Below are 16569 nucleotides of genomic sequence, written 5' to 3'. Positions count from 1 at the left end.
TATATATTTATTATTTATTCAATAAATATATTCACTCCCTTGAAATTATTCACATTCATATTCAATGAAAATTCAAACTATATTAAGAAAAAGAAAATGCAATTTAAAAGAAAAACTTATAATCTAATTGAAACTATATATCAAAACAAATCTAATAACAATACTATCAATTATATCAGAAAATCAACCACTATAACAAACAAAAACAATAATAAACCATCAAAAATCCCAATTCTCAATTGAAAAAATTGATAATAATAATTCAAAATAACAAAGCTTTATATTATATAAAAAGATTAAAATTATATTATTATCAATAATATAATTATATATAAAACACTCTATATCAATTTAAGAATAATTGAATTCGATAAGGTAATACACAAAATAAAGAAAATCTAAATTAGTATAGAACTCTTTGTTATCCAATATATTAATAATATAAATAACGAATTTATTAAAGAGATTATTGAATTCAATATGAAATGAATTAGATTAAAAGAGAAATATAAATATATTATCCCTCAAAAACTATAAAACAAGTTTATTTGATTCATTATATAAAAGTTTAAAAATAGCATTATAATTGAGAAAGCCTAATTTGAGATCTATTCTATTCGAAAGGAGATTATTGAAACAAAAACAAAATAAAGAGATATATTGATTAAGAATATCATTTTCGATCTCTTTATTCAAAACCTTTCGAAACAATTCAATATTATTATTAAAACAATCAATATTCAAAACCTCGATTTTACAATCAAATTTAAAAAGATTCATATTATAAATGAAACAGCTATTTTAAAAAAAACTATTATATTAAATAATAATAAGGATATAACAATAATTATAATAGTATAAAATCAAAGATATTAAAATTATAAGAAATTCAATAGAAACCATTATTAAAGCTTCAATCGAAAACTATATAACTTTAACAAATTCAAAAAGTATTTCTTTTGTAATAAATCTAATTATATAATATACAATTGTTTATACAAAGAAGATATCAAAGCCTATATCAAAAAGAATCCAATCAAAAAGTCCTCTTTCTTATTCAAAAATCGAACTTCATTTAATTAAAGAAAGCACAAATCATCCCTAAATAGCTTATTCTTTTATTCTGTATATAATTGTAATTATATTATTACAAAAGTATTAAATAAAGACAAAATCTATTATCTTTCAAATAAATCTATATATATATTTTTCTACAATAATATCAAAAAGTAAATTACAGATATCAATTATTTGTTATATATAATTGATCAATTTTATTTTTTATCTAATTTAAAATTATTTTTAATATCGAAAAGAATAAAAATTGAAAAAGAAAAGTTGATTACAAAAAAATATAGAATAATAGAAATCAAATAGAATAAAAAGTTATACAAATTGAAAACACTATATATCCCAAAACTAAAAGTAAGTTTATTATCTATAAGATTGTTTTGTAAAGAATTTAAAATCAAAAAAGCTTTCAATAATAAGAAAATATACTTTTATAAAAATAAAAAAATCTTATTATTTATAAACAATTTTTATAATATTTATATAATTATTGATACTATTAAAAATAATTTCGATATTATATTTCCAATTAAAAAATTAAAAAAAGAGATTCCAATAGAATTAAAAGATATTATATATAATAAAAACAAAGTGGATTAAGCGAAAACCTAAAAACGAAATCGATTAAATCGATATTGATTATAGTATCGATGTTTTAAATATATAGGATATAGAATCTTAAATAAATTATATCTTATAATAATATTGAAAAAGGATATTAAATTATCTATTGATTTAAAATCTTATAAAATATATATAATAATTAAAATAAAGAAATACTATAGTATTATTCTTATAAAATATAAAAAGCAATTATTAGCTTTTATTTCTCTTAATATTTCAAAATCATTTCTAATATCTTTTTAAAAGAAATAATATTTTGTAGAGATAATATATAGTTGGATAAGAAAAATCTGAATAATATATTTAAAAAAAAAGAGTGATATTATTATAAAGTTTGAAAAATAAAGAATTTATATAAAATGAAAGAATAACTTTTTAATAAAAGCTATACAAATTAATAATACTCTAGAAATTGAAAAGGTATTATAAAAATAATAGAATAAATTGAATACATAATAATAATCAATATATATATATATTTCAAATCAGAATAGTATTATAAAACATACAATTCAAATGATATAATTGAATATTCGGGTGATACTAAAGGATTCAATTATATTTATTGAATTCTAGGATTATATAATTAAATCGAATATATATATAAGAAATAGAATATATATAAAATTATAAATAAACGAATTTGAAATTCGATAATATTATAATAAGATTCCAAATAATCAATAACAAAATATAAATATATTAACAAAAAAAAGTTAGATATTATTATATAAAATATAAACTAAAATAATATTATTAATTATATATATCAAAATATAAAAATCAAAATACTATTCTTATATCGATCTAATATCTCACCTTAACAATATTTATTAAGACAAATTAATGAATTGAACAAGGATTAATATATTTATTAAATACAATGATTATATAATAAAACAATTGTAAATATATATTTTCAATAAATATATAATAATAAAAATAAATAATTGTATATTTTTCGAAGAATTGTTAAATAAAAAGATTGATTTGAAGTTGCATTCAATTATTTCAAAAGGGGATTTTATAAAAGGATAAAAAATATAGAACATTTTATTAAATCAATAATCTATAAAAAGATCTTGAATTTACTTTATTATAAATATACATACAATACCCATTGAAATTGTTGAATCAAAAGTTATTACAAATATTGAAAAATCTAAGTTAAAACTAATTATATAATTACAATTGATAATTATATTACAAATAGTTATTTTATAAATAATACTACAAATTGAATTAATAGATATTATAATAAATAAAATGAAATATATTAAATCAATAATAAGGAAAAGATTGAGAAAATAAAATAATGAAGCAGATTTTCAAAAGGCTAAGTATTTATATATATTTCTTATTATTATAATAAATTTGAAATTTAATTAAAAATTCTTTATAAAATAATAAAATAATAATTATATATTTATTTTAAAAGTGATTACTATAAATATAATAACAAAGAATATATTAATTTCGAAAATATATAAAGAAATTATAAATAATTCAATTTATAAAGAATAATAATAGATTACTATTAATAAAAAGATTGAAAAATTAAAAAAGAATAAAATATAATAATAGATTTATAATAATGAAATAAATAATTTGATTAATATAAAATGAGTATTTATAACAAAATTAAATATAAATAAATCATTAGAATATTTCAAAACTAAATTGATTATAAAAGGATTTATATAGAAATATAAAATGGATTTCTTCAATACTTTTATACCTATTATATAATCTGCTATTATTTAATCGTTTCTATTTTTAATTATATCTTAAAATTTTAAAATATATTATTTTGATATAAAGAATATATTCATTGAAACGAAATTAAAGAAGAAGATCTTTCTTTTTATATCGAAAAGTATTAATATTAAGTTGAAATATATACTCGAAATCCTTTAAAGTTTTTATAAATTAAAACAAGTTATATATGATTAAAATAATCTTATAAAGAAATGGCTTATCAAATGGAGTTTTGTATAAAGTTTAACTAATCTATACTTATTTACTTATTTCAAACAAAATATTATAATACTGTTATATATCAATAATTTTCCAATTACAATTTGAAATCTGAATAATATTTTATAATTCAACAAATAATTTACTTTTATATTTAAAACCAAAAATTTAAGGGAAATCGAGAATTCGAAATTTCTAAATATAAGAATTATCAAAAATAGAAAGATTAAAACTCTATATATCAATTAAAAACAATATTTAAAAAAGATATTAAATAAATATAGATTCAAAAAAAAAAAGCTTCAAATCTATTTCGATATTATTGAATAGCTATAAAACACTTCAATTAATAAAAACGAATAATAAACAAATAGATTTTAGCAAATATAATTATGTAATTAAAGAATTGATATATACAATAATATATTCAAAATCTAATATAATTTTTGAATTAAATAAACTCAGTTAATATATAAAAGATTCAATAGATTTTTATATATATCAATTAAAAAGAGTTATATAATACTTATAAATAATTATTAATTATAAATTGTAATTCGAATTAAAGGAAATAAAAAATCTTGTAATTTATTTCGATACAAATTATATTAATAATATAATTGATAGAAAAAATATATCAGAAGTAATTATACTTTTAAAAGGAGAACTAATATTTTAAATAAATTGAAAGCAGAATTTAATATCGATATCAATAATCGAATTAAAATATATAGTTTAATCTATTGTAGCAAAATAAGATTAATGGTTAGTTCAAATATTTTGAAATATAAAATATAAGCAATTTGTTATAGAAAACGAATCTATTATTGAAATAAAAAGGAATAATTAAGAAACAATAATTTTAATCAAAAATATATAATTAATTAATAAATCAAAATATATTAATATAATATATTATTATATATAGGATTTTAAATAAAAAGAAAAGATTGATATCAATTATATCCCTATTAATAAAATAATAATAAATAGATTAATCAAATCATTAATAAAGAATACTTTCAAAAGATTTGTAGAAATATTAGATATAATAAAATATTACAATAAATCCAAAAGGAAATATTGAAAATATGGTTTATATGAGTATTAAAATAAAAGAAGCTAGTGTTAATTAATATTAATAAAGAGCTCTAATTTATATTAAAGCTTTTTCTTTTATAAATAGTTTTAAAATATTTAATATAATTACTTTACAAATGCTTTTTTATTCTATTCTATACTTCCCATCGTATCTTGTAGAGAGTCATATTTGAAACAAATTATATAATTAAATTTCATATCTTCAGATTTTATAAAATTATATTATAAAATGAAGAAAGTGCACGGTTATGCACAGACGAATTTTGTATGTAAAATGAGGTGGCTCATATGATAATATGACTTACATACTAATAAACTACGTTATATTGATTTCTATCTAACCTATTAATTAGTATACAATAAAATAAAAAAGAATCGATTTAAATAGAATATAATTATAAATTTCAATAAAACATCTATTCCTTTTAAATATATTATAAACAAAATCTATAATATTAAAAAGGCAAAGGAGAATTCAAGTAAATTAAATTGTAATAAATAGAATAAATGTTAGATTATATTAATATTATATATATTTATTGATGAAGTAAATAGAATCCTTTTTAAGTTTATATTTTATAGTATATTTATGGAGAATGGGGATAGAATCGAAGATTTCAAAAAAGAAGAATATATATCAGGAATCATTATATATTTTAATAAATCTATATATAATAATAAGGATTTATTATTATTCTTTATTGAAAATAAACTAATATCTTTTATTAAAGTTAATATAGAAAATCTTTTTCTTTTAATTTTCAATTGTATTATATTTTATGAAATATTAGTTATTCTAGTTTTTTTTGAAAAAGAATAATATTTGTATTATTATAATATTATTAAATTGTATAAGTATATTACAACTTTTCGATATATATATATATAAATCCTTTAAAAAACTTTTATAAAAGGTAATTGAGGTGTATATAGGATGTATAGTGTAAGAGTGAGGGGATGAAATTAATTAGAGTATTTTTAAGAAGTATATTATAATTATATAAATAATAAAGATAATATGGAATCGTTTATATATTGAAAAAGCTAAAATTGAGATAATGAAATGTTCTTTTAGAAATATAAGCTTAGATTTAGTATGTGATAATATAAAAGACTATTTATTGAAAATCAAAGGATATTTTATAATTTATTTAAAAATAAAGGATTGAAATATTAAAAATAAAGATATTGATTTATATCAGTATATATTAGTTTTTGATAATAATATATTAATATATTAAAGTAATAATAAAGTAATAATAATTTTTGATTATAATAAATATATAATTATAAAATTTAAAAGCATATTGAATTAATTAAAAATCAATGATTTAAATAATAAAAGAAAGTCAAAATTTTTAGTTTTATTATTGAAAAAAGATATAATTAAAAAGTTATAGATAGAGATTTAAATCTGAAATATATAATTTAATTCTTAAATTCAATTATCAATTGATTTTTTATTAAGATTATATTCAAAAGTAGGTTTCTCTTTTATATAATTATTTGAATCATATTTCATCTTTTATCTCTTCTTTAATCTATTAATCTTACATTATTTGTATACTTTTTTTTAATATATTATAATATATAATATTGGTTTTATATTTAAAAAGAATATATTAATTTATTATTTAAATTATTATAAAAAGAATAAATTAATATTATTATTGTAAAAGCTATAAGCGAATTAATAAACGAGTGTTTTAAATATTGATAGCTGAGAGTTAAAATAAGGAATAAAAGGGTATTTAATATCCTAGAAAGTAATTGCTGATATTTATATAATAAAATATTCAAAACTATTTTGGTTATTTCATTTATTATTTATATCAATATCGAATATATAAATATCGATTTTTTATTTTAATTAATATCTAATAAATAAAATATAACTTATACAGATTCAATTATAATAATATTAATCATTTTCAAAATATACAATTACTTCAACTTCAATCCCTAATAATTCAAAAATATATATCAAAAGCTTATACATTTCATTCTTTATAAAAGACTTATTTATAAAAGCAAAATCTATATTAATATTTAATATATATATTTAATTGAATATTTATATATTTCAGATTTAAAAATTTGAAAATCAAAGAACAAAAGCCTTCAATATTAAAAATCTCGTTAACATATATATTAATCGATTTGTAAAGCTTTTATTAATTTAATTAGATTTTAATAATATTGATATTATAATTAAATAAAAAAGGAATGGGAATTGAGATTGATGATATTGATTAGTAATCAATCAACTCACCTAACCCACAAGCCCCTAATAGGCCTCTGATTGGCCCTAAAAGTAATGATCCTTGCTAGCTCTGTTCCAATTTTCCAAAAGAATACGGTATACTAGGATATAATGGGGCTTACTAAGAAATCCCTGTGCTATATATCCCCGTGGACCTTAACTGTTCAAGCAGTGAAAGTAAGGGCCCGTTCGGATCAAAAAAAAAATTGACATTAGACCAATATATTAAACATATTAAACCTAATATAGTATTTACCGAATGTAATATTAAGTTTAATATATATTAACTCAAATAAATATATTTATTGAATGTAATATTAGATTTAATAAAATATTAAATCTAATAATCTTAAAATAACAAATGTAATAAATTTTCTTAATCTTTTTTATACAATAGCCAATAACAACTTTTGAGGTTTAATTAAACTAATATATTTGAGAAAAAGTATTATCTTCTTCATTTTCAATTCAATTTCCTTATTTTCAATTCAATCTTGTATGCTCTAATATTATTTCAAATATATTAGCTTTATTCAAATACCAATATTTCAAATCCCTTGCCATTTTATTATTATTAGAGATTTCATCAATAAAATAAAAAATCGATCCGAACGAACCCTAAGGCTTCGCCACCTATAGCTAATCGTTGATTGGCGGAGATGGCTTCTTTCATACCCGTCATCACCTGCAACCACGGGTATCCGTAGCCAGCCGTACCAACCAAGTCACGCGTTGCGACTACTGGCTGCAGTGGTGGCCTGTCTATTTGTTTCTCGTATCTGTATTAAGGTTATCTCATCCCTATCCACGCGGAGGAACAAACACTCACTATCAACACTCGAGAGACGTTTCATTTACTACCTCACTCTTCAAATCAGTATGGCTGCTTCCTACGAACTTATTTACTATACAGGCGTTCCAGGCCGTGGTGAACATGTCCGGCTCATCCTTGAGGAAGCTGGCGTCGAGTACAAAGACACTCAGTCGCTAACTTTTGATGAAGCCCGGGATAATGTTGTGACTTGGCTCGCTGGCGGCGGCCATGGAAACCCGTCTTACTTCGCCCCGCCTCTCTTCAAGTACGGCGACCTCGTCATCTCTCAGACACCCAATATTCTCCTGTACCTTGGTCCCAAGCTTGGACTTGCCGGATCGCGCGAGAACGACTTGTACAGAGTAAATGCCCTTGCCCTTACAGCGCTTGACCTTTTTAGCAATGAAGTTCACGATACACACCATCCTATTGCCACAATGCTACCCTGGGAAGATCAGAAGGAGGAGAGCAAAAGACGCAGCAAGGAATGGGTCCAAAACCGTCTTCCTAAAGTCCTTGCGTACTGGCAAAAGGTGTTGGAGAACGAGGATCGTAGACCAGGCCCATGGTTGTTGGGAGACACATTCACATACGCCGACTTGGTTTTGTTTCAGGTACGTTCTGTTCTACCTTTTCTAATAGTGGCCCCTGTCTTGAGATCCCTCATTGTATACTATATGATTGGTGAATCCTTTAATCTAACTGATCAACTGCCACAGACCCTCGATGGCACCCATTATGCTTTCCCTAAGGCAATGAAGCAAGCAAGAGAAGCTGGCAAATATGAGAAGGTATTCAAGCTATACGAAGACGTCAAGGCTAGACCAAATATTGCAGCGTACCTTGCCAGCGACAGAAGACAGAAGTATCAGGACTGGGGCGTTTACCGCCACTACGACGATAATGATGTAGTTGCTGAGTAGCCTCTCTTGGTATAAGGTATGGCGAATCGCATATATGATTCAAGGAATAAATTCTACGTTCACGAAATGGTGCAATGGCTGTCAAAGCAAGCCTTCTTATTGAGAAATGATCAATTCAATTAAAAACACATCAGGTATCGACTACTATGAAATTACAAGTGACATTGAATTCGTGAAATAGCTGCATAAATAGTTCATAATATCGATCGAAAGGGCTCATCTACTTGCTCCAAGGAGAACACAAATCCCCACAGCCCCGCTTGTTGGATTCTGGGGTTTGCAGTCGCGCCGCGGGTGTGCATTTCAGCTTACCCGATGCCAACATTTAGATTGAAAGTGGGGCCGATTCGCAAACTTTAGCATGGCTAATTTACCCCTCTAATCGCTTCATGCTTACAAAGCAAGCGAATGAGGGGCACCGGCTGTTACTTGATTACCCTGTATCAACTTCATAAGGAGCGATTGAAATGCCAGGATACAGACTTGAGTATAGAATATACAGTAATAACTCCGAGTATTACTATTGCATGTATTAATATCTCAAATATAGGATTTCTATTAAGAACAACTCTAACTAGTATTTGTAATATTAAGCGAATTTGAATCTAATATACTAGTTGAGGTATCAATACATGGAATGGTGACATGCGGGGTTATCAGTATCGAATATAAGAATCAACCATCACAAAGCCTTCTATGCCCCAGAAAGTCCACGAGTACCCTGCTCAAACGTCGTAAGGCATCTTGATAGGGCCTTGGCGTACCGTCTTTCTTACCTTTTCTTACTTTTTCTTATTTTGTTGAAAGACGAGCAGGGACAAGTGCTATATCCCGGCAGATAATACACACATCTGGTGATGCTTCCCAGTTTCTAACATTAACTTCATTCCACCCGGATCCAAATTTTGCAAGTTTTCATCATGGGAGACCAGGAAAGTGTAGCCATGACAGACACCGACAGCGTAACGTCTCACAGTGGCCTTCTAGATGAATCTGATTCCTTGAATGGTTTCCCTCCTCATTCAATTGCTGTTATCGGCATGTCAGGCAGGTTTCCTGACGCAGAATCGGTTGACGAGCTTTGGGAGCTGTTGCTTCAAGGGAAATCCACAGTGAAACGTGCAGATGTTGAGCGGCTTCAATTATCCCAGACCGGGAATCATACAGACACGAGTTGGTGGGGAAATTGGCTTCGAGATCCAACAGCTTTTGATCACCGCTTCTTCAAGAAGTCCTCTCGGGAGGCCATCGCCTGGGATCCGCAGCAAAGAGTCTTGCTTCAGGTCGTTTACGAAGCATTAGAATCATCTGGCTACTTTGGCCCCTCGTCTACTTCCGAGACAGATGACTACGGATGTTATGTTGGAGCAGTTATGAATAGCTACTACGAGAATCTTGCGTGTCATCCTCCCAATACATACGCCACTATTGGGACTGGGCGGGCATTTCTGAGCGGTTCTATAAGCCATCATTTTGGGTGGATAGGCCCGTCATTAACTATTGATACCGCTTGTTCATCGTCCCTCGTGGCTATCAACACAGCTTGCCGAGCTATCTGGTCGGGCGAGTGCACCCGGGCTGTTGCCGGTGGTACCAATGTTATATCGAGCCCTGGTGACTATCAGAACCTGCAATCAGGAGGCTTCCTCAGTTCGACTGGGCAGTGTAGACCATTTGATGCTAGTGCCGATGGTTATTGTCGAGGAGAAGGAGTTGGAGCAGTTGTTCTTAAGCGACTTTCCGAAGCAGTGACAGACAAGGATAACATCCTTGGTGTAATTGTTGGTTCTGCAGCAAATCAAAACCATAACTTCAGCCATATCACGGTGCCTCATGCGGATTCGCAGGCCAATCTCTATAACAAAGTAATGAAAATGGGAAACGTAAGACCAGAGACTGTCACATACGTCGAGGCTCACGGAACTGGAACTCGTGTTGGTGATCCGGTCGAGGTCAGTAGTATTCGCGATGCATACGGTGGACCTCAAAGAGATTCAACTCTCTACTTCGCTTCCATCAAGGGAAATATTGGTCATACGGAGGCCGCTGCTGGTGTTTCTGGCCTGATCAAGGTTCTTCTCATGATGAAGCATAGAAAGATACCTAGGCAGGCCAGCTACAAAGAACTGAATCCACAAATCCCCTCTCTAGACCAGGATCGAATGGCAATACCAACAAGTGTCATGCCCTGGAACCCTCCTGTCCGTTTAGCATGTGTCAATAGTCACGGCGCGGCTGGAAGCAATTCGGCACTTTTACTACGCGAGAAACCGCCTCTGAATACTACAGTGATACCCTCATACCTCAAGAGGTATCCACTCATTTTCTCTGCCGGGTCCCCCAACAGTCTCTCCATGTATAGCAAAAAGCTCCTCGATTGGGTGAAGGGAGCCAAAGATGTGACTCCTAACCTTCTAGCGACGCTAACATTTAATCTTGCTGACCGAACAAACCACAAGCTTCCATACATTTTTTCCAAGTCAGTATCAAGCATCCAAGATCTTGAGTCCAAGCTAGAAGCAGGGTCTTCCGGCCTGGGCATAGACACAGTTCACAATCCTAAACCAGTGGTCCTGGTGTTTGGAGGTCAGGAAAGCGACTATGTTGGACTGTGTCGAGACATCTTCGACAACTCAAAGATTTTCCGTACCCAAATTGACCTTTGCAATGATATAATAGTGTCAAAAGGATTGGAAAGCCTTTACCCAGCCATCTTCAAAATGGAGCCGATAGCCGACCTAACAACGTTACACACGGCTCTTTTCGCTGTGCAATATGCTTCCGCTAAGGCATGGATAGACTCCGGGCTGTGTGTTGATGGAGTAGTCGGGCATAGCTTTGGCCAGTTGACTGCGCTTTGTATATCAGGCTGCCTCTCGCTTGCCGACACGTTGACATTGGTAGTTGAAAGAGCGATTTTGATGCAAGAATACTGGGGTAGCGAGCGAGGAGCCATGCTATCTCTGCAGACAGACCGTGGTACCGTGGACCAAGTTCTTCAGTTCCTCAGGACTCAGAATAGTGGCTTCTACGCCGAAATTGCATGCTATAATGGCCCCAGAAGCTACGTGGTAGTGGGTTCTTCTGAATCTGTCAACTCTCTAGAGCATCACGTCTTTGAAAACCCATCTCTACGCGGCTCAGTCCGCACCAAGAGGCTTCGAGTCACGCATGGTTTTCACTCGCGCTTCACCGAGCCCATACTAGCTCGTCTCACAAAAGTGGCCAAACAATTGTATTGGAAGCGACCTACGCTACACCTCGAGATATGCGATGAGCTTGGCGGTATCACCGAGCCCGACTTTGAAATTATCGCACAGAGCACGAGGCGCCCAGTATTCTTTCAACAAGCAGTAGAGAGGCTCACGAAACGTTTCTCTGAGATTACTTGGATTGAGAGTGGCCGGGGGTCTTCGGTGATCCAACTCGTCAAAGATTCAGTAGTAGATACGCAAGGACACGCGTTTTTATCCCCGCAGCTCTCGTCTTCCAGTGCGCAAGACTCTCTCACAGACGCAACTATTGAGCTCTGGAAACATGGATATGCAGTCCAATATTGGCCATTTCACAGAAGCCAAAAGCTAGAGTACGAGCACCTAAGCCTGCCAGCGTATCAATTCGAGAAAACAAGACACTGGCTCCCGTATGTGCGAAAAGCTCCCGAGAGAGAAGTTGAGCAAGACAAAATAATAGAAAAGACACATGAACTCATTACCTTTTTGCAGTTCAAGGATAAATCCGAAAAGGAGGCATTGTTTCGAGTTGATCCCCGATCCGATCGCTTCCAGACTCTAGTCGGTGGCCATGTTATAGCTGGCGAGACGCTTGTTCCAGCGGCTTTGTTCTTCGAGATCATAGTACGCGCAGCCTTATACCTTCAGAATCGTACCGATACAGAAGAATATGTGCCCACCGTGAAGGACTTGGCTATGAATTATCCAATTGGTCGCCAAAGCTCTACCGAGATCACACTGACGCTGAAGCGCCTGGAAGATATATATCCTTCATGGTCATTCAGCATTACCACCAAGAACGGCGAGCGCGAGGTCGCAGAGTCCTCCAAGCAATCAACAGGCAAAGTCTGCCTTAAGAAGCGTGGTGACACACAAGCAGCCCGGGAGTTCAAGCGATTTGAGACGCTGACAGGCCATCGCCGATATCGAGAAGTTCTTGATCACCCATGCTCGGAAAAGATGCAGGGGAAGCATCTCTATCGTGCTTTTGGTAGTATAGTCAACTATGGCGAATCTTACCAAGGCGTCAAGGAAATAGCCTGCCTGAAATGTGAAGCTGCTGGAAAGGTTATAATGTGTCCAGATATAGCGGCCACGGACCAGCGTCTTTGTGATACTCTTATGATTGATAGTTTTATGCAGCTTTCAGGGTTCTTGGTAAATTATTTCAATAACCCAAGCCTTGATGATATTTTCCTTTGCATGCACATCGAGCACGCTGAGATCGGCGGAAACTTCAATCCCAACGCCAAAGAGTGGATCGTCTATGCTACTCAGGGCGAGGACGATGACAGTGATGCCTCATCCGATATCTACGTATTCGAGGCCGAGAGTAAGAGAATGGTCATGGCAGTCTTCGGTTGCCGCTTCATGAAAATGCGGAAAGATGTCCTTGCGCAGATCCTGAAAGATGCCAACCATCCTACCGCTGCGACATTCTCACGCACAGAAGCACAGAAGCCAGTGACTCGAGTTATTGAAACCCCGACTCCGGTTCGATCAGAACCTCTGACAAAGAGATCCTTAGGCAAGCGGGATGAGGTTTTTAAAATCTTATCCAACGTTACGGACTATCCTGTCGACGAGATCAAAGGTGAATCTACCTTGGAAGACTTTGGAATTGATTCGCTTATGGCGACTGAGGTTTTGAACGATATTAGAACGGCCTTTGACCTAAATATTGATCTGACGAGCTTTCTATTGTTTCGTACGATCAACGCTCTTGTGGCCCATGTCAACGAAAGCCTTGGATTGAATATTGAAAATGGCGACCTGGGTGCAGCACCATCTCTGGGTGAATTTAATGGCATTGATTCAAGTTTGATGGAGGAGATCGAGGTTTCTTCGAAAACCATTCCAGAAAGGGTCGACCGACCTGCTATTGCTTCAGCGTTCAGCGATTTCAATAAGATGAGGCTTGGGTATGACGACATTGCCGAGAGAACCAAAGCCGCCGGCTTCTTGACTGAGGCTTATCCGCACCAGGCCAGACTCGTGTTGGCCTATGTTAAAGAGGCCTTCGCGAAACTCGGATGCGACTGGACAAGTCTCCGGTCTGGCGACCGTATCCCACAATTCAAGGTTCTACACAAACATAAACAATTGATGCGACAACTTCATCGAGTGCTCGAAGACGGGAACTTGATTTCATCAACAAACCAAGGCTTCGTTTTGGCCGATTCTCCTATCGATGGAACTCCTGCAGAATCCATCTATCAGCAAATCCTGGGTCTTCACCCTCAGCATGACGTCGTCCTGAAGCTGGTGAGGTCAGTGGGGTCTCAGTTGGCTAGTTGCTTGACTGGCGAGAAAGATGGCTTACAGGTAGTATTTGGCGACAGGGAAACAAAGCAGACGTTGGAAGCGATGTACGAGTTCTGGCCCCTTCTCCGCTCCGCCACTATTCTTCTTGGCGATATTTTGCTGGAGACCTTCACTAATTCCCATGGAAGTGGGAAGTTCCGCATCCTTGAGGTTGGCGCCGGAACTGGTGGCACAACCCGTTACATTGTGAACCATCTCAGGAGTCATGGTATCCCTTTCGAGTACGTCTTTACAGACATCTCAGCCTCGCTTGTGGCAGCCGCGAAGAAAAAGTTCACCGGCATCGACAATATGTCGTTCCAAGTCCTGGACCTCGAGAAACCCGTTGATGTGGAGTACGCGGAATCTTTGCACTGCATTATCGCGACGAATTGCGTCCATGCAACGAGAGATCTCGTGGTAACTCTCTCCCACCTACGCAAGATGCTCAGGGGAGACGGAGCGCTAATGTTGGTGGAAACCACAAAGAACATGTTTTGGCTCGACATCGTAGTCGGTCTATTTGAAGGATGGTGGTTATTTGAAGACGGCCGCTCGCACGCGCTGGTGGACGAAAAGCATTGGGAGCGAGCTTTGAAGGCATCAGGATTCGGTCAAGTTCTGTGCTCAGACGGTGACACGCCGGAAGCTAAGACGGTACGTGTTATCGGGGCCTTTCCATGCCTATCTCCGGCCCAGATGGACGGTGTTTCACCGCCCATCAAGCGTGTGAATGCCGCTTTGGAGACAGTAGTGTATAAGAAGGTAGGAGAGCAAGAAATCCACGCAGACATATACTACCCTCCTGAGGGCTTGTCTTCCAGTAAAAAGCTTCCCATCGGTAAGCAAACGCTCTGGACTACTACTGCTCACTTTCTAATTGCTTGCAGCTCTGATGATCCATGGCGGTAGCCATATTCTCTTCTCCAGGAAAGATGTTCGACCGGCCCAAACAAACCTTCTGCTCGAAAAGGGATTCCTACCAGTTAGCTTGGACCATCGACTTTGCCCAGAAGTGAACTTGGTTGAAGGAGCAATGGTGGACATACGGGACGGCCTCTACTGGGCTCGTCATGAGTTACGAAGCATCGTGGCTGCTCGTCGATCAGGTTTACAGATCGACGAAGAAAAAGTCGTAGTGGTAGGATGGTCTTCGGGTGGCCAGCTCGCCATGTCGCTCGCTTGGACGGCGCCCCACATAGGGTTGCAACCGCCGGAGGCCATTCTTGCATTTTACTGTCCTACAAATTACGAGGACGACTGGTGGAAACGCCCGATCCAGCCCATCGGCGCCGAAGACCAGGGCCAAGAGTACAACGTGCTCGACGGGGTTCAAGACCACCCTATCACCAACTACGATGCGGTACGCGCGTGGGAACCTCTTTCTGAGCCGGGCATCCACACAGACCCTCGGTGCCGCATTGTGCTGCACATGAACTGGAAGGCACAGACACTTCCAATCATACTCGGCGGGCTGCCCAGCCGGAAGGGAAGCCAGCAGCAGCCGGAAATTAAGAACTGGAACGCTCTGCCGCAGCCAAGCCTGGACAAGATCGTAGCTGCCAGTTCGCTCGCACAGATTCGTCGTGGAAATTACCGGACGCCTACGTTCTTGGTCCATGGCACAGCAGACGACCTAATTCCCTGGGAGCAGAGTCAAGCCACCTACGAAGCTATGCTCGAGAAGAATATCCCAGCCCAGTTAGCTCTAATCGAGGGCGCGCCACACATTTGCGATCGGAGCAGCGATCCGAACTCGGAGGGCTGGAAGGCGACAGTGAAAGGATATGAATTTATTGCGTCGATCGTCTTTGATTCGTGAGATGGCAATTCTCGTTATAAATTGTTATTTTATTTAATATAAACTTTGAATCAATACAATGATTATAGAAGTAAACCATTGTCAAGAATAAGATTATGGAATTTAGATGTTACAGAGCCGCTGAGAACATGTGACCATACAGGACCTTAGGTGACTAGAGAGGTAGCAGATCCAACTGATTTGAACAACTCTAGAGCCTACCCAGCCTCGATTATTAGTGCACGTGAAAATACTCATTGGATTCTAGACCACTAGGTAAGCTCGGAGGATACCTGTTTGTTCCCCCGAGATTAACTCTAGAACAATTACGAAGGGAAACGTTCGACAACAGCGCTAAGGGTGTTTATCTTATTTAGACTGCAGGTGAGCGGAGCAATACCATTTTTAGTACCTCGCATAAGGGTAAAGCAGGATCTACAGTGCAATTTCTCACCTAA

At 33.6% G+C, this 16569-nt stretch overlaps 2 protein-coding genes across 2 annotated transcripts; both read left to right on the top strand.

Annotated features, from left to right (window-relative positions):
- Nucleotides 1-7658: 7658 nt before the first annotated feature.
- Bcgst11 lies at nt 7659-8906 on the top strand. The gene is made up of 2 exons (XM_001545343.2): nt 7659-8464; nt 8570-8906. The coding sequence occupies exons 1-2, from the start codon at nt 7916-7918 to the stop codon at nt 8771-8773; spliced, it is 753 nt and encodes a 250-aa protein (XP_001545393.1). The 5' UTR covers nt 7659-7915; the 3' UTR covers nt 8774-8906.
- A 430-nt stretch (nt 8907-9336) lies between these two features.
- On the top strand, nt 9337-16210 carry Bcpks19. Its single transcript, XM_024694308.1, has 2 exons — nt 9337-15151; nt 15201-16210. Exons 1-2 carry the CDS (start codon nt 9694-9696, stop codon nt 16130-16132), a joined length of 6390 nt encoding a protein of 2129 aa, XP_024550097.1. The 5' UTR covers nt 9337-9693; the 3' UTR covers nt 16133-16210.
- The last annotated feature ends 359 nt before the right edge of the window (nt 16211-16569 follow it).

Source organism: Botrytis cinerea, chromosome 8 (genome assembly GCF_000143535.2).
Source record: "Botrytis cinerea B05.10 chromosome 8, complete sequence".
NCBI lineage: Eukaryota > Fungi > Ascomycota > Leotiomycetes > Helotiales > Sclerotiniaceae > Botrytis > Botrytis cinerea.
Note: the sequence above shows the minus strand (reverse complement) of the source record. Positions and strands in the feature narration are given on the sequence as shown.